General features: G+C 36.1%; 1 protein-coding gene across 1 annotated transcript in view; it reads left to right on the top strand.

The window, feature by feature from the left end:
• LOC139437102 (egl nine homolog 1-like) overlaps positions 1-26,862 on the top strand; it is a 370,192-nt gene that overhangs the window by 280,060 nt on the left and 63,270 nt on the right. Inside the window, exon 4 of the mRNA XM_071210253.1 lies at positions 4,807-4,903. Coding sequence (XP_071066354.1) covers positions 4,807-4,903 — 97 coding nt within the window. The remainder of the gene's footprint in view (positions 1-4,806; positions 4,904-26,862) is intronic.

The raw sequence follows: 26,862 nt of genomic DNA, 5'->3' as shown, positions 1-26,862 counted from the left end.
CCTAACCACTGAGCCAAGTCTGCCACCAGTACTTGCCTTTTTTTACAGAAGCTACAGTATGCTGATAACTTTATAAAGTGAACTCACATAAGCCCTGAATTTAAATTAAAAAAAAAAAATCCAGTTTGACTTATTTATACAAGGGCAAAGCCATATACAAACTAAGAAAGATATTTTCATTGGAACAAAATGGATGGGTTTTAAGAAGTGGGTGGCGGTATTAGGCAGGGGTTAAGCGAGCAGATGCTGATGTCAGACTTTGTCAAAGCCCAGATCTACCGGTATGTTAAGTAACTGAGCAAGTTAAATGGTACCAACCTGTAGAGTTCTTTTTTGCCAAGATGAAGTGTAATGGATGTAAATACAAAACAGTCAGAACATTGTCTAATACATAGTCAAAACTAAAAAACGTATTTATTGAGGTTTGCTTTTAGATAAAAAGACCACTTTTTCTTGAGTCGTCATGTTTCCATGTACAAACTAGTTAATACTTTATTTTCTAGTCTTCTTACCCCTTGTCTCTTTCCTTACTAGCTCCTTTGCTCTCTTTCCTCGTGCCCTGGTGTTATTCTTGAATTATTCTGAGATCATGGTTTGTAAACTTAAACATCTGGGCATATGGATGTTTCGTGGGATGCTTTTTATTTCTTATTTGTCCATTTCTCGTTTACCCCTTTTTCTTGTGTTCTTAAAAATATCCTACCTATTGATAACGTATATTCCCTTTTTCTGAGGAAGATGGCATTGGAAAACACACAGCAAAGTACAGTAGAATTGAGATTTGGCTATGTATCCCTGCAGCACCTCCCAGTTTTAAAAGTCCTTGAATCTCTGAAATTGAAAATCATGAATTTGAACAAGTGATGCCTTAGAAATCACTTAGGAACACAGTTTTCCCCTTACTCCCTTTTAGGCTTTCTGGTGTTTGTGTGTGTGTGTGTGTTTACTCAACCTGTGTATATTTTCTACTTTCCCCATCTGGCATCTGACTTAGCACCAGCCTAGCTAGCTGTTCTGTGTCAAGAGTACTTTAGCCTTTTCATTATAGAAAGAGAAAGAAATGAAATACTATAAAAAAGAAAATCCTTGCACCATTCCCTCCACCTCACTTTTGTTTTGCTGTTTCTGAGCAAGTTTCTTGCCATTTACCTTTGCATTTGCATTGCTTATTGATTGGCAATTTTAAAATTGTTTATTGTGCTCTTTTGTTTCACTGTTCAAGAGCTAAAACAAAAGCTACCAGGCCCTGTGAGGTACCCATTTGCATGCGGTGAGCGTTGCCCAAGGAAAAAGTAATTGCTAATGCATATTTATGTGGCACAAATTTGCCATTTGTTTATGCATAAAATTATCAATAGTGCAGGGCGGCCCAGCCGTAGAAAATGGTGACCTTTTTAGCTTAATAAATAGAAATCAGCTGTTATTGTGAAGAGATCAGCCATTTATTCTGTGTTGAGGGACATTGCCGGGAAAATGCAGATTGGGGCTGGCAATATCATTAAATGGAAGGCCAGCGACCCTTTTGGTAGAGTCTATTATACTTTATCTAATAGGGGATAAATGACTCTGGTTGGCAAATGGAATAAAGAAGAACAGTTCTTTCTGTTGTTTTGTTCATGGTTTCTTTCTTTCTTTCTTTCTTTTTTTTGGAACTTTATAGCTATATGGATTTTAAGCCAGTAAAACTGAACATGCTGACCTGTTGCAGGAATTCTCCCAAATTTTATCTTTTTAAAAGTTGCTTTCCATATTTTTTTGTTCTCTGACCATTAGATTTAGACCCAGGGAAACAAAACATTAAGTCAGATGATCTTTCCCTGAGAAACACAAGTCTTCCTTTAGTTTTTAGGGCTTTTTGTTTTTGTTTTTGTTTTTTTGCCCGACTTTTATCTTTACATTGAAGGTAGCTTTGTATATTGCATGGCCTCTCTATATTTGAGGTCTTAAAAATATTAAAGGCGGAAATCGTTATTTTCTGCATTTAAAAGTTACCAGTATGTTATTAACAGAGGTTTTTTTTTTTTTTTTTCCTAAGTTACGAGTAGCTTGTAGTGTTAGGCTATGGACCCTCTGGACTGAAGAATGTAATGCAAATATAAAACCCCTTCAGCGAATTTCCATAATATCTAACCCTGCAGACACCCACTGAACCTGGGTTGGTTGTTTTGCTGCTGTGTTTGCTAAATGAAGTACCCTCCGCTCCCCACACCCTCCTGTGCCTCTGCTTTATTTAGGGTGGTGGGACCTACCGCCGTGGCTGTTTCCCTAGCATCTCTTTGGTAAGTGTGTAAACATTTCTGCCTTTTAGGATTTTTTATCCATCTTTTCCAATCAGTGTAGAATTCACTATTAAATGGAAATTGTGTTTGTAATATTGGCTATCCTGAAAACATAGGTGAGATAAGTAATTGTGGAACAAGATAGTGAAACAGCCCTGCGGACACCTCCCAGGCACGGCCCACGTCTCGGCAGCTGCCCCCTGTGCCTTCTGGGCTGTGTTTCTCGACACAAGTCTACGCCCCCTGCCATCCTAAAAGTTCCCAGTCGTGCCTCGGTAGCCACTGGCGTCTGCCGGGCTCCATTCTAGTGTGACAGCGCATCCTAACAAGTCATCAGAGTGGCTGCGTGACCTTTGTTCCTCTTTAAAGTAGAGTGTACATGGGATTCAGGCACTAGGGCACATTAGTCCACAAAATGAATGTATTTGTGTCATTTATGGGGTATTGATTTTAGATCCATTAGATTCAAAGTCCCTGGGGGGGGTGGCAGGAATGATTTAAGGGATAAGATGGAATTCCAGAAGGAAGAGCGGCAGTGATTAACCCCTTTTTCCTCAACCTTGGACCCCTCTTATAAAGTATCTTCTAGGGGCTGAGAAGAGGACCCTGGCAGGAAAGTCAGTTTCCTAGGGGTCGTAAAGCACCGTTCCGCTCAGTTATTACCAAGTCTCTGAACAAGGTGGGGCAGATCGCTCTGACATAATAAGAGTTGCCAAAATTATATTCTTATAAGGAAGTTTTCAAGTGGATGAATACATTTTACTTTTACAAAACCCAGAGAACATTTATTTAGAGTCTTAGCAATTTAAGATATTGTTTAGGGAGATTATAGGATATGAGGAAAACAAACTTAGGTTTTTTCTTTTTAAGAAAAGATATTTTTTTCTTTAACTCTAAGAAAGGAAAGTTCATCAAAGTGTCATGCCAGTGAAAACCCTTTTCAAGCAAGATTTCCATGATATTAGGGAGAATGTGTATTCACAGAAATTTCAAAAATAGGATGTATCCTGTTTCATAAACAGAAAATTATTGATTTGTACCAGGCCCTTTTCTGATAGGAGAATGACTGAAATATCATTTCACTTCTATGTAATTAAGTTTTGGTTGTAGAGCACTCATAAGAATTCTAGTTATCTACCACCTAGAAGGAATTTTCTTGTAGGCTCCTTTGGCGCCTACATGTTAGTACTTGTATCTGCAAACACTCAATTATAATATAGGTATGTATGACATTTTAAAAAATTCTAATTATCTTTCCAATCTTCTGACATACTTACATGTTATGGTTGAAGCAAAACATGCCAACTGAAAGCTGGTTATCTCAATATCATACCTGACATTAAGTTTATGATATCAACAATAACTTTTAGAATTTCATATTTTAATTCAAGATTTTCAAGATCTCTTACAAAAATATTAAAAAAAAATAAAGGCTCCCTCTTGTGGGTAAAAATACCATCTGTGAATTTCTCTGTTTCCCAAATATGTATGACAAATTATCTGTTTCATTTTTAAATAAATTCAACTACAGTGTTCTCTACATTTGGTCAGACATAGAATTTCACTTAAGGAAATAGCAGTGTTAGAGTTTGGGGTGGTTTTATTAGTAAAATTTTTAAGAAAAGTTGCACATTTTATTATTTGGTAGACTATACACAGAACTATTTTATTTCAGCAGCATAAATTCTTAAATTCAAAGTTTTTAATGATAACTTATCTCATTTTGGAATATTCTCCAGTGGAATGATTAGCAGATGAATGAAATAGTATAGATTTGTCCCTTTCAACATGGTAAATTTTGAGTTTCTGTGCTTATTAACACAAGTTCTATGTTCAGAATGAAGAAAAGTCCCTCTATACCAGTCATGCCCTGGGAAGATAAAGTTTTGTAATACAACTGCTCAAGAACCATCAGCTCTGCAGTTGAAATGGAACCATCAAAACGAAGCCTTACTCGTTTTGGGCTCACAGTGAAGACACTGGGCTGGAGTGGGGCTCCCTGCTTTCCATGTTTGGTTCTTGGGTATTTCACCTACTTGCCAGGGGCTGTTTCCCTTCAGCCTGGGGAAAGTGGTAACAAAGCCAGAGTTGTATGGACTCCTGAGGGCCCGAGCAGTATTCCTGAAGTGGAGCTGGTGCGGTGCCATCGCAGCCCTCCATAGTAGCAGGAGACGTGAATGGCGATCTAGCTCAAGGGCTTCCACCGAGTGGAGTCAAGGAAAGGACCCGAGGGACACCTGAGGCCCCCTCACAAACCGTTCTGGAGAAGCAAGAATCGGCATTAATCCAGTCCATCCTAAAAGCAACTGCAGAATATTTACATGATAAGTAGAGCAAAGGAACAACTTCCGAGGAGATTAAATTTTTTCATTAATTCCAGTGCGGTTGACTGCCTCTTTTTCCATAAAAAATATAATCTGTTTTGAAAACCTTATGCTTATCTTGCTTCCAAGAGTAACTGTTGATATTGATATGTTTATTAGAAAGGAACAGTGCAGTGTTAATGGTCTGATTTTATTTTTTCCAGCATTCCTCTTGCCGATGACACGATTCCTCTTTGAATCTATTTACAAGATTCCGGGAACTGTGCAGAGAATTTTGACACTGCACTGGGTAGAAAAAAGGTATGTTCATAAAACACGTAAGACACACTTTTAAAAATTCAATTACTACGCTTTACTTCACAAAAATGGAAGTTTGTCTTCTGTTACTTTTATTTTATATGTAAAAAAATAAAGAACATATGACTAAAAACTGTAGTATATAATATTTTATTTTCAGATGACAACTGGCTTTGTAATTATAATTTTGAGACTCATAATGAAGATAATAGCTCTAAAATGGTAAATGATGGTGATATTTTTTCTCTTTTTCTTAATGAGTTGTACTTTTCTTGAAGTTATAAGACCTTTTTTTATCTCCACTGAAAAATGTTTTTTAAATCATCTGTTGCTACACTTTTGTTGGTGCTGCAAAAGAAATACTTGGGGTAACAACTGGTAAGTCACACATTTTTAAAAAATTGCCATAGAGTGTTAAGTATTCCAGGATACATTTCTGTAGACACATACAAAAATATAGTTCTGCTGAGGTCAAAGTGGAATTTTCCAGTTGGCAGAAAAATTTAGTGGGTATCTACCTTTGTATACATTTCTAAAATATTTGTCTTCTCAAAAAAGTTTTACTCTTGATGACATGAATTGAAAATTTGACCGTGGACCTAGAGTTGAACATCCTTTTATAATCTTCTTGTTGACTAACCATCACTGAGGTGACAGCAGAGAAGGCTGGAGGTAGGGGATCCCGCTGTTCAGAAGAGGTCTTTTCCTGTTAATGACAGAAAAGGAACACTCCTTCCCTTAGTGCATGAGAAGAATAATGAAAAAGCAGTTTTGCATAGTGACCTAAACTTTATTCAATAATTCACTCTTTCTTTAAATTATTCTAGTAATGTGCATTCAACGTGAAATTTCCCTTTTGACCCACATTCAAATATGTAATTCAATGCTGTTAATTACATTCACATTGTTGTGCTATCATCACCACTGTCCAGGATCAGAACTTTCTATCACTCCAAATATGTACAATTTAAGCATTAACTCTCCTTTACCTGCCCCAACCTGGCCCCTGGTAACCTGTATTCTAGTGTCTGATAGTATGGATTGTCTTATTCTAATTATTTTGTGTCAGTGAGATCATATAGTATCGGTCCTTTTGTGCCTGACTTATTTCAGTCAATGAGATATCTTCAAGCTTCATCCATGTTGTTGCATATATTGGAACTCCATTCCTTTTCTTGGCTAAATAATATTCCATTACAGGTTTATAACATTTTGTTTATCAATTCATCAGTTGATGGACACTTAAGTTGCTTCTGTCTTTTGGCAATTGTAAATAATGCCTTTATGAACATTGGTAGGCAAATATCTGTGTAAGTCTCTACTTTCAGTTCTCTGGGGATATATATGATACCTAGAAGGGGGTTTGCCAGGTCATGCGATAATTCTATACCTAACTTTCTGAGAAACTGCTAAACTGCCTTCCATAGTGGCTGCACCATTTTATATTCCCACCAACAGTGAACAAGTGTTCCTATTTCCCCATATCCTCTCCAACACTTGATATTTTCCTTTTTTTTTAGTAGAAAAATAGTATCTCATTGTAAGTTTGTATTTGTATTTCTCTAGTGGCTAATGATGTTTAGCATCTCTTCATGTGCTTTATGATCACTTATATATCTTTTTTGGAGAAGTGTTTATTCAAGTCTTTTGCCCATTTTTAAAATTGAATTGCTTGTCTTTTGTTGTTGAGCTATAGGATGTCTTTATATACTCTGAATATGTGGTTTCCAAATATGTTCCCCCATTCTGTAGTTCATCTTTTTATTTTCATGATAAAGTCCTTTGGTGAACAAATGTTTTAAATTTTGATGAGTTCCCAGTTAACTGTTTTTTCTTTTGTTGCTTGTGCTTCGGGTGTAAAGTCTGAGAAATAATTGCTTCATCCAGGGTCTGAAGGATGCTTCCCTATGTTTTTTTTAAAGAGTTTTGTATCTCTGGTTACATTGGTCTGTATGTCTGTGCTTAAGATAATGCCAGACTATTTTGATAACTATGATTTTATAATAAGTTTTAAGACCAGGATGTCTGAGTCATCTAGCTTCTTCCTTCTTTTCAAGAAGGCTTTGGCAGTCCATGGCCCCTTACTCTTCCATATAAATTTTCTGATTGATTTTCCATTTCTGCAAAGAGTACATTGAATGTGTAAATCACTTTGAGTAGAATTGACTTCTTAACAATATTTAGTCTTCCAGTCCTTGAACACAGAATGTCCTTCTATTTATTTAGGTCTTCTTTGATTTCTCTTAGCAATGTTTTATAATTTTCTGTTCTTTATGTCCTAGCATTCCTAGAAGTTTTATTCTTCCAGTTGCTATTGTAAATGTAGTTTTTCTTGATATCCTCTTTACATTGTTCATTAATGGTATATAGAAATACTACTTGTTTTTGGGTATTGATCTTGTTCCTCACCACTGCTGAATTTATTAGCTCTAGTAGTTTTGTTGTGGGATTTTCAAGGTTTTTTGTACGTAGGATCATGTCATCTGCAAACAGGGAAGTTTTTTATTTCTCCCTTTCCAATTTTGATGCCTTTTAATTCTTTCTCTTTAATAATTGCTCTGGCTAGATCTTCCAGAACAATGCTGAATAACAGAGGTGACAGTGAACATCCTTGTCCCAGGGAAAGATTTCTGTCTTTAACAAATGTGTGTGATGCTAGTAATGGATTTTTCATATATGCCCTCTACCATGCTGAAGAAGTTTTCTTTTGTTCCTATATTTCTAAATATAGAATCAATCTTTTCCTCAAGAGTGGGTGTTGGATTTTTTCAAATGCCTTTTCTGTGTCCTCTGAAATGACTACGTTTTATTTTCTTTCATTATGTGGTGTATTTACATTAACTCATTTTTTTTATGTTGAACCACCCTTGCATACCTGGGATAAATCCCACTTGATGATAGTGTATAATTCTTTAAATGTTTTCTTGGATTTTGTTTGCTAGTATTTTGTTGAGGATTTTTGCATCTGTATTCATAAGGGATATTGATCTGCCATTTTATTTCCTTATGGTTTCTTTATCTTATTTTGGTATGAGGGTTTGTTGATCTCATAGAAGGAGTTAGGGAGTGTTCCCTCCTCTTCAATTTCTTGGAAGTTTTTGAGCGGGATTGATAGTAATCCTTCTTGGAATTCTTGTTAAAATTCCCCTGTAAAGCCATCTGGTTATGGGCTTTCCTTCTCTGGGGTATTTTTGATTACTTATTCAATTTCTTTACTAGTTGTTAGTCTGTTGAGATCTTCTAGTTCTTTTTGAGCCATTGTAAATAGTTTCTGTGTTTCTAGGAATTTGTCCATTTCATCTAAGTTGTCTAATGTGTTGGTCTACAGTTTTTCATAGTAGCCTCTTATAATCCTTTGTATTTCTTTAGGCTTGGTAGTAATTTCTCCCCTTTTATTTCTGATTTTAGTTATTTGTGTCCTCTCTTTTTTCTCTTTGTCAGTTTAGCTAAAGGTTTGCCAGTTTTATGGATATTTTAAAAAACCAGCTTTTGGTATTCTTGAGTCTTTTTTTTTTTTTTTTTTACTTTATTTCATTTATCTTCACTCAAATCTCTGTTATTTCCTTCCTTCTGCTCACTTTGGGTTTAATTTTTTCTTCTTTTTCTAGATCTTCCAGTTGTAAGGTTAGATTGCTGATTTGAGATCTTTATTTATTTTAATATGAGTATTTAGACCTATAAATTTTCCTCTCAGCACTGCCTTTCCTGAAGCTCGTGAATTTTGGTATGTTTTATTTTCATTTTCATTTGCCGTAAGATATTTACTAATTTCCATTTTGATTTCTTCTTCGACCCTTTAGTTGTTTAAGAGTGCATTGTTTATTTTCCTCATGATTGTGAACTTCCCCATTCTTCCCTATTATTAATTTCTAGCTTTTTCCCATTGTGATCAGAGAATATACATTTTAAGATTTCAATATCTTTTGAATTATTGAAGCTTGTTTTGTTCCTAATATATGGTCTATCTTGTAAAATGATCCATGTACACTAGAGAAGATTGTGTCTTCTGCTACTGTTGGATGAAGTGATATATATGTGTGTGTATATACATATAATATATATATATATATATTTGTTTAGTGAAGTTAATTTACAGTAATGTTCAAGTCTTCAAATTCCTTATTGATCTTCTGTCTAGATGTTTTTCCATTATTGAAAGTTGTCTATTAATGTCTTCTATTATTAATGGAAGAACCATCTGTTTCTTCCTTCAAATCAGCTAATGTTTGCTTCATTTACTTTGGGACTCTGCCAGTAGGTGCATATATATTTATAATTTTTATGTCTTCTTATTGAATTAAGCTCTTTAGCAGCATATAGCATCCTTCTTTGTTTCTCAAAGGAGTTTGAACTTAAAATCTATTTTATCTAATATTACTATAGCTTCCCCATCTATCTTTTGGTTATTATTTGCATGATATATAATTTTTCCCATCTTTGCACTTTCAAGCTACTTTTGTATTTGAATTTAAGGTGAGACTCTTATATAGCCGGACTGTAGTTTTTCACCCATTTTGCCAATCTCTGCCTTTTGAATGGAGAATATAATAATTCATTTAAATTTAAAATAGCTGGTTATAATACATGACTTATGCTATTTTGTCTATAAGGTACTGTACCATTTTTAGTTCCTTCCCTTTTTTTATTTTTTTGGTATATCTTTTTCATCTCTTTTCTCTATGGTTACCATTGGGCTAAAATTTAATGTCTTAAATCTATAATAATCATGTTTGATTTTATACCAACTGAACATCAATAGTATACAATATACTGTTCTGTGCCTCTGTATCCCTCCACCTTTTTGCTGTACTCATTACAAATTATATGTATACATTGTATGTTCCAGCCGTAGATTTATCATTATGTTCTATGCATTTTCAGTTTAGAACCTGTAAGAAGTAAAAAGTGAAGTTATATACGAAAAAATACAATACAATAGTACTGGGATTTAAACTTACCCATATGGTTATCTTTACTGGAGGTCTCTGTTTCTTTATGCTTCTTTGATCCACTGTCTAGTGCCCTTTCCTTTCAACCTGAAGCACTCTCTTTTAACACTGCTTGTAGAACATGTCTGGTGGTTATGAACTCCTTTAGTTCATTATAAACTTGTTTTTCTGGCCATTTCTCCTTCATTTTTGAAAGAAAGTCTTGCTGGATATAAAATTCTTAGTTGCCAATTGTTTTCTTCCAGCATTTTTGGTGGGGAATTTTATCAAAACTCCATGGAAAATCTCAATTAGATATCAAACTGTTAGAAATTGTTTGTAGAAATTACAGGGAGAGTGCAATTTTTTTGGTCCTGAATGTAGGCTGACTTCAGTCTTTGAAACTTATAAGAGTCATGGTTAGGAACATGGACTTTGAAGGCAGACTGATGGAGTTCAGCTCCTGACTCTACCACATATTACCTGCCCACTGTTGGGTATATTGTTAGCCATTGCACCTCATGTTCCTCATGTAAAATAACAAGGAAAAGCAATATGCCATGCAAATACTTACCACAGAGATACTGGTATGACTGCACTATTATAAAAGTAACCTTTATAGCCCAAAGCATTACTAGACATAAAATCACTTTAAAAATGATATTTTCAATCCAATAGGAAGGTTGACTAATAATTTAAAATCTCAATGCCTCTATTAACATAACCTCAAAATATAGTAAGTGAAAATTGACAGTATAAGTAGAAATAAGCAAACCCACAATAACAGGGGATATTAACTTATTTCTCTTAGAAATTGATGGAATAAAATATACAGAAAAATCAGTAAGTATGTACATTTTGAAGACAAGATTAAAAAATGACCTCATGGACATATATAGAACTTTGCATACAACTGCATAATTCACAATTTTCAAGCACACATGGAACATGTATAAAAATTGACCCTATACTAACTCTTAAATTAGGACTCAGCAGTTTTCACAGAATTGAAATCCTATGATGAAATTAAGCTGGAAATGATAACAGAAGAAATAACTAGACAAAATTACTATTTTTCAAAATTAAGAAATTTTATTGGAATTTAAAAATATATTTTAATCTAAACAATAAAATCCTACATATAGCTATTGTAGAATTCCTCAAAGACATAGTTACTGGTAAATTTATACTTTAAATGAATCTATTAGAAAAGAAGAAATGGCTTAAATTTATAGGCCAACTATTCCTCTCAAGAAGTTATAAAAAGAACAAGAAAATAATTTATAATAACAATAGAAAGAAGAGGTTAATTAAAGAAAGAATAGTATTAATGAAGTGGGATAAAATCATATAAGACAGGATCATTAAAAATCAAAGAATGGTTTTTAGAAAAGATAAATAAATTTTACAGCTCTCTGGTGAGACTGAGCAAAAAATCAATGACGAGTCAAATAACCAATATCAGCAATGAAAAGGAAACATCACAACCGATGTGTAGGTATTAAACAGCTAGTAAGGAATATTATGAATAACTTCAGGACAATAAATATGAAACATTGGATGGATGGAAAATTCCTAGAAAAATATAACTTAGTAAATCTTAAAAAAATAGAAAACTTGAATAATTCTGTCACCATTAAAAAATTTAATTTAGTATTGGAAATCTTTCCATAGAGAAAATTCCAGATACAGATACCTTCACAAGCAAGTGCTTACATGCATTCAAGTGAGAAATAAGACTAATCTTATTTCTGGTTCTTTCACAAAATTGAAGAGGTAACAATCCTTAACTCATTTTAACATGCTCATATAACTTTGATAGTCAACCTGATAAGGACAGTATTATAAAAGAAATATATGAGGTAATTCTTGTCATGAATAGAAATGGCCCTATTCTCAAGAAACCAAAAGCATCATTATATATAAAGGATCACGTATCATCACCAAGTTGGTTTATTTCAGAAATACAGTGTTCATTAACATGTAAAAAATCAACCTGTATAATGTAGATTAAAGAAAACAATCATGATTATTTTAATACATGCAGAAGAAACATGTAATAAAATTTAACATCTATTTCTGAATTTAGAAAACCACTTAGATAACTAAAAACAGGAGGGAACCTCCTTAATTAACATAAATTACCTAGAGCAAATATAGTATATATTCTTATATTCTTAGTAATATAATTCTAAAAACTTTCAAACTATGATCAAGAACAAGAAATGGGTATTTGCTATTAACACTGCTTTTAGTATTTTCCTGAAGGCTCTAGCCTTATCTAGGAAGATAAGGAAATTACATAATATGAATTTAAAAAGAAACACCAACTATCACTATTGGCAGAAGATATAAATTAGTAAGTTTGGCAAGGTTGATGCATACAAAACAATATACAGAAATCAGCTGTATTTCTATATGTTGGAATCAAATTTTTTATCCTACCTAGTAATAAATATATGCAGTATTTCTATAGGAAAAATAGTGAAACTTTACTAAGACTTATTTTTAAGAATTCAAACAAAATGATGAGATATACCATGTTCATGGATCAAAAGATCCAATATTGTAAATATGTCCATTACTCAAAAATTGATTTAAAAGTAAAAGGCTGTAACCATAAAACTTCCACCTTGTTTATTATTATTTTTTCTTTTGTTTGGATAGTTTTCTGTGTGTGTGTATGTGTGTGTATGGACTGGACAAGTTGAATCTAAACTGCAAAAGACAAAAAATAGTGAAAACACACTTTGAAAAAAGGACCATATAGGAGGACTTCCCCACAGATATAAAACTCTCTTAATTAAGAAAGTGTGGCAATGCTGCAGGGATAGACAGACAAATGGGACAAAATAGAGAGCTCAGAAACATACTTATATATATGATACTTTGTTTATAATTAGGGTGGTATTTCAAAGCAGTAGAGAAATAATAGACTATCTATGGAAAAAAATTAAGTTGAATCTCTACTTCATACCATATATAAGAATCAATTTCATATGGCCAAAACTTAGGTCTGAGAGGTAAAATAATTGTTCAAATATAAGAGAATCTAAAAGAATAACCCTATGACCTAGGGTTAGAAAAAGCTTTTCTAAACTAGACAAAAGAAGTACACATTCTACATTTTTTTTCATCAGATGGCACCATAAAAACAATGAAAATGGAGGACATTGATTGGTTGAATAAATTTGTAGTATATAACAGACAAAGATTTTATTATCTGGAATAAGAGTTCAGAAAACTACAAATCAGTAAAAAAAATTCACAAAATCCAGTATTAAAATATTCAAAAGAAGAAATCCATATACCCAGTAAGTCTAGGAAAAAGTGCTTAGCTTCAGTAGAAGTCAGGGAAATACATATTAAACTCACGAGATCCCATGACTTGTGCTTTAGATTAGGGAAAACTGAGGTCTAGCAGTTTAAAATGTTGACAAGCATGTAGCAAAACAACTCTCAAATAGTGCTTGTAGGGATGTAAATTGGAACAACTGCTTTTATATATAACTCATTATAAAATTGGAATTTATAAACCCTGCTGGATCATTACTAATCCTTGATATATATATCCAGAAATATGTGTGTATGTCTATCAGGAGACAGGTACATGGCTGTTCATAGGCAAAATATTTTTATTTGCCCCAACTGGAAACAATTCAGTTGCCATCAACCGCATGGGTAAATTATGGAATATTTCTACAGGGAAATATGAATTGGTGAAAATGGAAGAATCTCTGCTTACTAATGTCAACTGGAAAAAGCAAGACATACAAGAAAACTTAGAGGATGATCACAGCCAAAGCTAAATTATGTTATTCAGAGATGCATCAAAATGATTATACTCTTTTTTTTCAAAGATTTATTTTTTATTTATTTCTCTCCCCATCCCCCTCCAATCCCCCCACTGTCTGCTCTCTGTGTCAGTTTTGCTCTGTGTTCTTCTTTGTCTGCTCCTGTTGTTGTCAGCGGCACAGGAATCTGTGTTTCTTTTTGTTGCGTCATCTTGTTATGTCAGCTCTCTGTGTGTACAGTGCCATTCCTGGGCAGGCTGCACTTTCTTTCGCACTGGGCAGCTCTCCTTATGGGGTGCACTCCTTGCGCGTGGGGCTCCCCTACGCAGGGGACACCCCTGCGTGGCAGGGCACTCCTTGTGCGCATCAGTACTGCGTGTGGGCCAGCCCCACACAGGTCAAGGAGGCCCTGGGTTTGAACTGTGGATCTCCCATTTGGTAGACGGACGCCCTAACCACTGGGCCAAGCCCGCTTCCCTGATTATATTCTTTTAACATGCATGGACTAAAAGGTAAAAAGAGAAAAATGAAATGTGACATATATAAGCCTGAAGAAAAAATGGCTGAAGTAAGTACTGCCCTTAGAGTAATAACATTGTATGTTAATGAATTAAGCTCCCCAATTAAGAGATACAGAGGGTAGAATGGATTAAAATACATATATACGACACGTCTATATGCTGTCTACAAGAGACTTAACCCACGGACACAAATAGGTTGTAAGTGAAAGGTAGAAAATCATTTTCCATGCAAACAGTAAACAAAAGCGAGCTGGGGTACCTATACTAATATTGGACAAAATAGACTTTAAATACAAAATTGTAGTGAGAGACAAAGAAAGAAACTACATAGCTACCCCAGCTTGTTTTTGTTTGTTTGCATGGAAAATGGTATGCCCCAAGCCAGCATGCCGCAAAATACATGAGGCAAACACTGGCAAAACTAATGGGAGAAATAGGTGCCTCTTCTATTGTAGTGGGAACTTCAATACACCACTCGCAGCAACAGACATAACATCTTGACAAAGGATCAATAAAGAAACAGAGGTCTTGAATAATGCATTAGAGGAGCTAGACCTAATGGATATATGTAGAACATTTTACCCAAAACAGCAGGGTATCCATTCTTCTCGAGCACTCATTGATCAATCTCCAGGATAGACTACATGTTATGTCATAGAACAAGTCTCCGCAAATTCAGAAAGATTGAAATTACATAAAATACTATCTCTGACCACAACACAATAAAGCTGAATATCATTAATGGGTGGAAAACTGGAAATCTCACCAATATATGGAATTTAAACAACACATTCCTAAATAATCAGTGGGTTAAGGAGGAAATTACAAGAGAAATCAGTAAATATCTTGAAGTGAATGCAGATGAGAACGCAATATATTAAAACTTATGGGATGCAGGTAAGACAGTGCTGAGAAGGAATTTTATAACCCTAAGTAACTACATTAAAAAAAAAAAGAGCTAAAATCGAAGACCTAATTGCACTTAAGGAGGAACTAGAAAAATAATAGTAACCTAATGCCAAAGCAAGCAGAAGGAAAGGAATAACATATATTAGAGCACAGTTAAATGAAACTGAGAATAAAAAACAGTAGAGCAAGTTAACAAGACCAAAGGCTAGTTTTTTAGAAGTTTAATAAAATGGAAAAACCCTTTGCTAGAATAACAAAGAAAAAAAGAGAGAAGATGCAAGTAAATAAAATCAGAAATGAGAGGTGACTTCACCACTGACCTAATAGAACTAAAACCTATCGTAAGAGGATACTATGAAAAATTGTTTGCCAATAAATTGGACAACTTAGATGAGATAGATGAATTTCTAGAAACACACAAGCAGCTTACACTGATGAAAGAATAAGCAGAAGACCTGTTTTTGATTCATTCATCAAAAACCTCCCAACCGAGAAAATCCCAGGATCAGAAAGCTTCAGAGTTGAATTCTACCAATCATTCCAAAATTAACTAACACCAATCCTGCTAAAACTTCCAAAAAATCGAACAGGAGGGAAGATTACCTAACTCATTCTATGACACCAACATCATCCTAATTCCAAAGACATTTTAAAAAAAGAAAATTACAGACCTCTAATGAACTTAGATGCAGAAGTCCTCAACAAAATACTTGCAAGTTGAATTCAACAACACATCAAATGAATTGTACACCATGATCGAGTGGGTTTTATCCCAGGTATATAAAGATGGTTCGACATAAGAAAATCAATTAATGTAATACAACTCATTAATAGATCAAAGGGAAAAAATGCATGATCATCTCTATTAACACAGGAAAGTTATTTGACAAAATTCAACATCATTTCTTGATAAAAACATTTCAAAAGATAGGAATAGAAGGAAACTTCCTCAACGTGATATATGAAAAACGTGCAGCAAATATCACACTTAATAGTGAAAGGCTAAGGTCTTTGCTCTAAAACATGGAATAAGACAAGGATGTCCATTTTCACTACTCTTATTCAACACTGTTTTAGAAGTTCTTGCGAAAGCTCTTAGGCAGGAAAAGAGATAAAGGGCATCCAAATTGGAAAGGAAGAAGTGAGATCTTCACTATTTGTAGATGACATGACCCTACATATAGAAAGTCCTGAAAAACTACAACAAAGCTATTAGAGGTGATATATGAGTTCAGTAAGGTGGTGGGATGTATCAGTACTCAAAAAGCATTAGTGTTTCTTTACACTAATAATGAATGTTCTGAGGAGGAAATCAAGAAAATAATCCCATTTACAACAGCAACTAAAAGAATCAAATATCTTGAAATAAACTTAACTAAAGTTGTATAGGACTAGTACACAGAAAACTATACAATATTGCTAAAAGAAAGCAAAGACAGTCTAAATAAATGAAAGAATATTCCATATTCATGGATTGGAAACCTAAAAATTGTTAAGATGTCAATTCTACCTAAGCTGATTTGTAGATCCAACACAATGCCTGCGGCGGCTTGCTCGGTTGGTAGAGGTGGGGTCTGGCTGCGGACGAGGGGTCGGTCCAGCTCTGGATGAGGGGTCGGTCCCGCTTGGGACGAGGGGTCAGTCCCACTTGGTACGAGGGGTCGGTCCGGCAGCAGACGAGGGATCGGTCTCACAAGGGGTTGCGTGGTTCGGCTGACGGGGTCGCCCGGCGAAGCCGGCAACGAAGGGGTCGCCCGGCGAAGCCAGCGACGAAGGGGTCGCCCGGAGAAGCAGGCGACGAACTGGGGACAAGGGAGGCCAGGCCCTTGTCGGGGGCTCTCAGGACTGGAGGGCGCACGGCAGAAGAACTACCGCGGAGACAAGGTAAACACGCAAGTCCACTTTATTGAGGGAGAGGCAACAGTTTTATAGGGGCTGGGGAAGGCTGATTGGTCGAAGCCACGCCCTGTTCTGATTGGTTGCCGGCGAAAGGTCAGTGGGCGGTTCTGGACGGGGGAGGGGTGGTGGTTAGGGATTGGCTGTTGCTGTTGCTGGGGGAAGTGGCAGGGTTTAGGGATTGGTGGCTGCTGTTGCTGGGGTGGAGGGCAGACTTGAGTTTCCCGCCCACACCTGGCTGTTGCTGCTGTCGGGGGAAGGGAAAAGGGCAGACTGGAATTTTCCGCCCTGCGCCTGCGCAGGGAGAAAGAAGAAGAAGGGTGCCGCCCCACAGGCATCGTGTGGCGCCATCCGGGAGGAGGGGCGGCCGCGGAAGCATGGCTGCCGAGAAGGGGAGACCCGAGGGCACTCTGCGCCCATGCCGAGCTTCCTTCAGGGGTGGCGGTGGGCCCGACCAACCACCCTATTATGGGGGCAGCGGAATTAGGCCTACCGCGGCCGCTCCCCTTGCCAGGCCAGCAAACCACACTTCAGCCCGAGGGGTGACCGCAAATGCCAATAAAAATTTCAACGTTTTTGACAGAATTCAAAAAGCCAATTATCAAGTTTATTTGGAAGGGGAAGGGGCCCCAAATAGCCAAAAAACATATTGAAAAAGTGAAACAAAGCTGGAGGACTCATACTATCAGACTTTCAAGCACAGTACAAAGATGTAGTGGTCAAAACTGCATGGTATGGATACTAGGATAGACATATTGACCAGTGGGACCAAATTGAGAGTTCAAAATTAGATCCCCACATCTATGGCAAACTGATATTCAAAAAGACTGCCACGCTCCACCCAACTGAGATAATAGTTTCTTTAACAAATGGTACCCTATACAAAAATTAATGCAAGATAGATAGAAGACCTTAAGATAAGAGCCAAAACTATAAAGATCCTAGAAGATAATGTAGTGAAGCATTTGTGGGACCTTGTGGTAGGCAATGTTTTCATAAGCTTTACACCCAAAGTTAGCAAGGAAAGAAAAAATAGGTAAAGGGGATCGCCTCAAAATTAAAACTTTCATGCTTCAAAGGAGTTTGTCAAGAAAGTAAAAAGGCAGCCGACTCAATGGGAGAAAGTATTTGGAAACCACATATCTGATAAGGTACTAATATTCAGCATATGTAAAGAAAGCCTATAACTCAATAATAAAAAGACAACCCATTTAAAAAATGGACAAGTAACTTGAACAGACCCCTTTCCAAACAGGAAATTTGGATGGCTAAAAAAGCACATGAAAAGACCTTCAACATCACTAGCTATTAAGGAAATGCAAATCAAAACTACAATGAGATATCATTTCAAACCTACTGAACTGGCTGCTATTAAAAAAATAGAAAACTACAAGTGCTGGAAAGGATGTGGAGAAATAGGATTCACTGCTAGGGAATATAAAGTGTTGCAGCCAATCTGGAGGACAGTTTGGTGGTTCCTCAGAGAGCTAAGTTCCATAAGGATCTGGCAGTCCCACGATTAGGTATATACCCAGAAGAATTGAAAGTGGTGACACGAACGGATATATGCATACCAGCGTTCATAGTGGTGTTATTCACTGTTGCCAAAAGATGGAAGCAACCCAGGTGTCCATCTACAGACAAATGGATAAACAAAATGTGGATATAAATGTAATGGAATATTATTGAGCTGTAAGAAGGAATGAAGTTTCAACACATACAACAACATGGATGAACCTGGAGGACCATGTTCAGTGAAATAAGCCAGACACAAAAAAGATAAATATTGCATGATCTCACTGATGTGACCTCAGGGTTGTGAGCAGATTCGTGGAGGTAGAGTCTGGAAAAGAGGTTGCTAGAAGGTAGGAAGGGAGTAGAGATTGGTGAGCCGATGCTTAGTCTATGAAGAAATTATAATTTGGTTGATTGTAATGGTTTGGATGGTTGGAGGTGATGGGCGTGCAGCAGTGTGAGTGTAATTAATAGCACTGAAATATGTGAACGTGTTTGAAAGGGGAAGTTTAAGCAGGTCTGTGAGAGTAAAAGGAAAGCTAGAAGATATATCTCATGGAGTTCTGGGGTGACTGAGTATTATAGTTAAGAATACAAATATAAATGTTCATTCATGATGTATAACAAAGGTACATCAATAATACAGGGTGATAGTGTGGTTATATATGGGGGAAAATGCCCCTAAAATATACTTCTATGGTATATGGGTGTATTCATGTTGTTGTAGGTATGTTTTCTCAATAGATAGAGGCCTACAGAGAAAACAAAATATTAAACGTACATCCTGGGGAAGCCCTGATACTTTCTCAGATAAAATGACAAAAAATCTCTGGAATATATAAGCTGTGCCTAAGAAAAAGAAATAGGCTTATATACCAAGTCCTTGATTTTGGTGCTTGAACATGCCAACCATAATCCTGTAAAAAAGAAACTTTGCCTAATTTTAATTAATGCCTAAGAAGTCTCTCCTGAAAACCTCATTGTTATTTTCACTCAAATGAGGCCTCTCTCTAAGCCAAACCTTGCAAATAAACTATTTTTCTCCAATGTGGGACATGACTCCCAAGGATTAGCCTGCCTGGCATTGAGGGCTTATTACCAAGCATTAAGCAGTGATGCATTTGGAAAAAGACCTATATTAAAGGAGTAAACATTAAATAAAAAATAATTTTATGGCTGAGAGATTTCAAAGTGAGTCAGGAGGTCATTCCAGAGGTTCCACTTATGCGGATTGCAGCCAGACTTCACAAACTGCCACATTAACAAAGCCTCAAACAGTAGTGCTCCCCGGGGCTCTTTGGAAAGTTAGAAGCAAGGCACACAGCTTCATGAAATCATCACCTCTTCAGTGGGCCCTATATGGGAATACAAGACAATTTCTTTTCCCAATATAATATAGTCATACTCATTTATAATTCCCCTGATCACGATTCTTCCCTTCTTTTATTGAACATATAATTTTCAAAGTACCAATTAAGTATATTTCACAGATTCTTAAATCTTTGGATTATTTAAATGCCAGTTGGGCCCTGAATCCCAGGAGAGAAACAGACAGCTACTCTCCAGTTTTTTGGGCTTGCCCTGGACAACCAACAAAATGATGATGATGGATACAGGTCCCATCCCAAAAAATGGGGAGCGTTTGCAACTGCGGACAGGATAATTCCTTCCATCTGCCCCATTCTATCCAGGTCCTCCTCTCAGCCTGGGACTAATGGAGCAGATGTTGTCCCAGCTCGCTCCCTCCTGATTGGGGAATGAACAGTCATGGGGGGGGGAGGTGCATGTTATCATGGATGTTAGCTTGTGTTGGCAGAGGAACTTGTAACATTGATATAAAGATAGGGGTTGCCAGGGGTTCGGAAGGGAGGGGAGAAATGATGGTGGGACAGGGCATATGGGGACGGTGAGATTATTCCGTAAAACACTGCAATGATGGACAGCATGATATTGCAGGCTTGTCAAGGCCTGTGGAACTGTACAACACAAAGTTTAATCCATGATGTAAACTACAGACTTTGGTTAGTAGCGGTGCTTCAATATTGGTTCATCAAATGTACCCCACTAAATGCCAATAATAAGGGTCACTGTGTGTGGGTGTGGAGGTGGGGCTGATGTGGGAATTCCCTATACATTCGGTGCAGTTTTCCTGTGAATGTAAATCTAAAATGTCTCTAAAAGTGAAGTTAAAAAAAACGGCAAAAGGGGATAATAGGGCTCTGAAATAAGCGTTTATTCTTTCCAATGTTCTTTTTCTAAGAAATGTAATAAATAATATTAAGCTTTTTCATTAGTACCAAGAGAAGTAAAATGTTTTATCAAATATAAAATTATAGATAAATTATATATTTTTTGAAATATATTTTAATATTCAAGCATCCTACACATATCAACAATATCCATAGGAAAGCTTAAATACCACATTTTATACTATGTTGACCGAGTGTCGTACAAATATAAGAAACGTCACATAGGTATTGTAAATCTAAGATTTTGCCAAAGTAAATTTAGGATACCAGGTAGTTATGCTATTGGTGGCAGTAATTTTTATTTTATTTATCTCCTGTGTTAATATTCTTTTAAAACTCCACTGCACTTATAGTTTTTGCTTTAAACATTTAGTCAGTTAATAATTGTGATTCTACATGGTTGTTATGTTACACATCTTTTGGTCACATACTTGCAAATAAGCAAGCTCTTTGCTTTAACTATTTATCAAATCCAATCACTTTTTCCTCCTGTCACCCTAATCAAGAAAGTAAAACTCTTTATTGCTTGAAAAAGGAAAATAATCCCGGTATACCGTAAATTGTCAAGTGAATTCTATATAATTAAAGATTATCCTGCAATATAAAAATTTTAAGGCATTTATCCCGACAGGGTTCACTGGCCTTTGAGAATGAGTCATTTTGTTGACAAATCTATCATCTAAATTGTATAACATTAATGAGAACTCTGAGCATCACACCCGTACATTTTAATGTGGGTGGCAGTTTAAAAAAAATAACATTAAAAAAAAACAAAACACCAAAAGCAAAATACTGAATGTGATTGAAGTTGATTTTAAAAAGGTCTATCACCTGTGGATAGAAATGTACATCTTCTGAATACATAATAATTAAGAAGACCAAAAGACCATGGCAGAATCCAATGACCCTTTGAAATCAAAACCCAGGTTTTTTATTTAAAAAAAAAAAAACAGTACTGAGTTTCACAGTTATGCAAATACAGGATCTTGATGTTCCATAATTTCATCTAGTAACATGTGTTGAAATTGATCCCTGAAATAATGATCTTTGGATTAGAATCCCTTGTTTATTTATTAATTTTTTTAAATTAATGATGTTGGAAGTGTATAGAACAATTATGCACAAATACAGGATTCCCATATACAACACCACCACCAACACACTGCATTTTGTGGAACATTTTTACAATTGATGATAGCACATTTTTATAGTTGTACTATTAATAGCTGTGCTGTTAATTAAAGCCCATGGCTTAACTACAGATTTGTATAGTGTAGTTCCATAAATGCTTTTTAAAATTTCTGTTCGGTTACCATATATGCAAATATCTCCCCTCATTTCAGTCACCTTCAGATATATTTCAGTGCTGGTAATTGTGTTCACAATCTTGTGCTGCCATCACCACCATCCATTACTGAAAATCTTTCCATCATTCCCATTAGGAACCCTGTATGTTTGAAGCTTTAACTTCCCATTCCCTATCTTCTCCCCCATCTCTGATCATTTATATTCTACACTGTGACTCCATGAGTTGCTTATTCTAATTGTTTCAAATCATTGAGATCATGCAATATTTGTCCTCTTGTGTATGGCTTATTTCACTCAACGTGGTATCTTCAAGGTTCGTCCTTATTGTCACATGTATCAGTCCTTCATTCCTTTTTATGGCTGAATAATTTTCCATTGTGTGTATATACTATATTTTGCCTGTTCATCAGTTGATGGACATTTGGGTTCTTCCTTTTTTTGGCAATTATGAATAATGCTGCTCTAAACATCAGTGTGCACATACCTGTTTGAATCCCTGCTTCCAATTTTTTTGGTATATACTGAACAGTGACATTGAGGATCATACTGTATTTCTATGTTTACCTTTCTGAGGAACTGCCATACTATCTTCCACAGAGTTTGTACCATTTTACATCACCACCAGCAATGGATGAGTGTTCCTCTTTTTCTGCCTCTTCTCCAACACTTGTTATTTTCTGTTTTTTAAATAGCAGTCCTGATGGATGTGAAATGTTACCTTATTGTGGTTCTGATTTACTTTTGCCTGATGGCTAATGAGGTTGAGCATCTTTACATGTGCTTTGTGCCCATTTGTATATCTTCTGTGGGGAAATATCTTGTCAAGTCTTTTGCCCATTTTTCAATTGGGCTGTTTGTCTTTTCTTCATGTGTTGAAGGATTTCTTTGAATAATCTGGATAGTAAACCTTTATCAGATGTTTGGTTTGCAAATATTTTTCTCGCATTCTGTAGGCTGTTGTTTTACTTTCATGTTTGACTTTAAGGTACAAAAGTTTTGAATTTTAATCTGGTCCTAGTTATCCATTTTTTCCTTTTGTTGCTTGTGCTTGGGGTGTAAAGTCTAAGAATCCATTGCTTAACATCAGATCCTGAAGATGCTCCTCTACATTTTCTTCTTTCATTTGATAGTTCTAGCTCTTATTTTTAAGTCTTTATTCCATTTTTGAGTTGATTTTGTATATGGTGTGAGGTAGGGCTCCTCCTTTTTTTTTTTCTTTGCAAATATAGATCCAGTTTTCCCAGCTCCATTTGTTGAAGAGACAATTTTTCCCCAACTCAATGGCCTTTGCCCCTTTGTTAAAAATCAGTTGGCCATAAATTGGAGGGTTGATTTTTGATCCCTCAATTAGATTCCATTGGTCTATATGTCTGTCCTTGTGCCAGTACCATACTGTTTTGATTCCTGTGGCTTTGTAATAAGTTTTAAGGTTGGGATATAGGATTCCTCCAACCTCTTTTTCTTTTTTTTTTTTTAACCAAAGCTTTAGCTATTTGGAATGCCTTACTCTTCCATAAACTTTGATGATTGACTTCTATTTCTGCAAAGACAGTTGTTGCAATTTTTTTTTTGATTTCATTAAATCCATAAATTGCTTTGGGCAGTCTTGATATCTTAATGAACATGGGATTGCTTTCCATTTATTTAGGTCTTCTGTGTTATCTTATAATAATGTTTTGTAGTTGTCTGTGTACTAGTCCTTTGCATCCTTGCTTGGATTTATTCCTAGATATTTTGTTCTTTTAACTGCTATTGTGAATGGAATTTTTTCTTGATTTCTTCCTCTAATTGTTCATTGCTTGTGTAGAGAAACACTATTAGTTTTGGGGTGTCAAATGTGTAGCTCTGGAGTTTCATTGTGGATTTTTCAGGATTCTTTGTACATAAGATCATATCATCTGCAAATAGGGAAAGTTTTACACTTTCCTTTCCAATTTGGATGACTTTATTTCTTGTCTAATTACTCTGTCAGGAACTTCCAGTACAATGTTGATTAACTGTGGTGACAGTGGGCATTCTTGTATTGTTTGTGATCTTAGAGGGAAAACTTTCAATCTTATATGCCTTCTATCATTATTGAGTCTCTGTGTGTAGTTTTTTTGTTTCTAAGTTCTTCATCCAGGTTAAATATGTTCTTGGTGTACAGTTATTCATACTATCCTCTTACAGTCTTTTTATTTTGTCAGGATAAGTAGTACTGTTCTCCTTTCCATTTCTGATTTTCAGTATTTGTATCCTCTCTCTTTTACTTTGTTAGTCTAGCTAAAGGTGTCTCAATTTTATTGATCTTTTCAAAAAACCAACTTTTGTTTTTATTGATTTTGTCTATTGTTTTGTTGCTTTCTATTTCATTGACCTCCACTCTCTTTGTTATTTCCTTCCTTCTGCTTCATTTGGGTGTAGTTTTCTCTTATTTGAAGTATTTCTTCTTTTTTAAATTGCAAACTTCAGAGCCATAAATTTCCCTCTCAGTACTTTCTTTGCTGCATCCCATAATTTTTGGTATGTTGTATTTTCATCTTCATCTACCTCAAGATATTTCCTAATTTTGATTCTGCTTAACCCTTTAACCCATTGGTTGGTTAAATGTATGTTGTTTAGTTTACACATTTTCAATTTTGCATTTTACCCTGTTATTGCTTTCTAGCTTCATTCCTTTGTGGCCGTGGAATATACATGGTATTATTTCTGTATTTCTGAATTTATTGAGACTTGTTTTGTGATCTAACATATGGTCTATCTTGGAGAATGATCCATGTATACTTGTACTTGAGAAGAATGTGTATTCTGTTTTAGTTGGGGTAGTGTTCTTTATATGTTTGTTAGGTTTAGGTGGTTTAGAGTATCATTCAAATCTTATATTTCCTTATTGATCTTCTGACTAAATGTTCTGTATATTATTGGGTGTGGTGTATTAAAGTCTCCTACTATTGGGAAGTGGATTTGGCACAATGGATGGGGCATTCGCCTGCCCCATGGGAGGTCCAGGGTTCAAACCCAGGGCCTCCTGACCCTTGTGGTGGGCTGGCCCATGCGCAGTGCTGATGTGCTTGGGGGGTGCCATGCCACACAGGGGTGTCCGCTGCATGGGGGAGCCCCACACACAGGGGGCGCACCCTGTAAGGAGAGCCACCCAGTGTGAAAGGGGGTGCAGCCTGCCCAGGAAAGGCACCGCTAACACGGAGGGCTAACGCAGCAAGATGACACAATGAAACGAGATGCCGATTCCGGGTGCCACTGACAGGAGTGTGCGTGGACATGGAGGAGTGCACGGTGAATGGACACAGAGAGCGGATGGCGGTGGGGGCAGGGATGGCGAGAGAAATGAATAAAAAATAAACCTTTAAAATACATAAATAAATAAAGTCTCCTACTCTTAATATAGAACTATCAATTTCTTCCTTCAAATCTGTCAGTATTTTCTTTAGATATTTTGGGGCTCTGCTGTTAGCTCCGTATGTATTTATAATTGTTATATCTTCTTGAATTGTCCTCAATTATCAGCGTAAAGTGACCATCTTTTTGCCTTGTACCTCTTTTGGCTTAGGCTCTGTTTTATCTGATATTAATATATATACCCCAGCTTTCTTTTGATTCCTAACATGCATGGTGAATTCTTTTGCTATCCTTTCACTTTAAACCTCTTTGTATATTTAGATTTAAGGTGAGTCTCTTGAAGACAGCATGTAGTTAGTTCCTGCTTTTAAATCCATTCTGCCAATCTCTGCCTTTCGACTGGATAATGTAATCCATTTACATTTAAAGTTACTACTGAAAATGTAGAACTTTCTTCTGTCACTTTGTTATTTAGCCTTTGTGTGTCTTATACTTTTTTTTGTTTATTCTTCTATAATGCCTGCTTTTATATTTATTTGATTTTGTGTGTGTGTTGTTCCATAGTGAGTGCTTTCTCTTTTCTCTCTGGATATATATAAATATATATTTTAAAGATTTATTTATTTATTTATTCACCCCCCTCATTGTTTTGTGCATGCTGTCTGCTTTCTGTGTCCACTTGCTGTTGTATTCTGTGTCTGCTTGTCTTCTCTTTAGGTAGCACTGGGAACCAACCCTGGGACCTCTGGATTGAGAGAGAGGCACCCAATCTCTTGCACCACCTCAGCTCCCTGGTCTGCTGCATCTCTTATTGTCTCTTGTCTGTGTCTCTCTTTTTTGTTATGTCATCTTGCTGCACCAGCTCTCTGCTCGGGCCGGCACTCCTACGTGAGCCAGCACTCCTGCACTCTGCTTGGGCCGGTTCTCTGCTCAGCCCAGCTCTCTGCACAAGCCTTGCCTTCACCAGGATGCCCCGGCAATCAACCCTGGACCTCCCATATGATAGATGAGAGCCCAATTCCTTGAGACACATCTGCTTCCCTGGATATATTTTTTATGTATTTTCCTTGTGATTGCTGTGGGGTTAAAATTAAAAATATTAAATATGTAGTGATCATATTTGTTTTGATAACCTAACTTCAGTTACATACACATATACTATTCCTATACCCTCCAACCTCCAGCCTTTTTTTGTACTTGTTACTCACTTATATCTTTGTTCATTGTGCATGGAATACCATAGACTTATCATTACTTTTAATTCATTTGCATTTTAGTACCTTTTGGAAGTAAGAAGTAGAGTTACATACAAAACAATCACTGCAATAATACTGGTATTTATAATTACCCAAGTGGTTACGTTTAGGTCTTTATTTCTTTATGCTTCTTTGATCCCTTGTCTAGTGTTCTTTCCTTTCAGTCTGAAAAACTCCCTTTAATATTGCTTGTAGAGCAGGTCTGGTGGTTATGAATTCCCTAAGCTTTTGTTTATGTAAGAATGTCTTA

This window comes from Dasypus novemcinctus, chromosome 20 (genome assembly GCF_030445035.2).
Source record: "Dasypus novemcinctus isolate mDasNov1 chromosome 20, mDasNov1.1.hap2, whole genome shotgun sequence".
NCBI lineage: Eukaryota > Metazoa > Chordata > Mammalia > Cingulata > Dasypodidae > Dasypus > Dasypus novemcinctus.
This window is presented reverse-complemented; position numbering and strand designations above follow the sequence as displayed.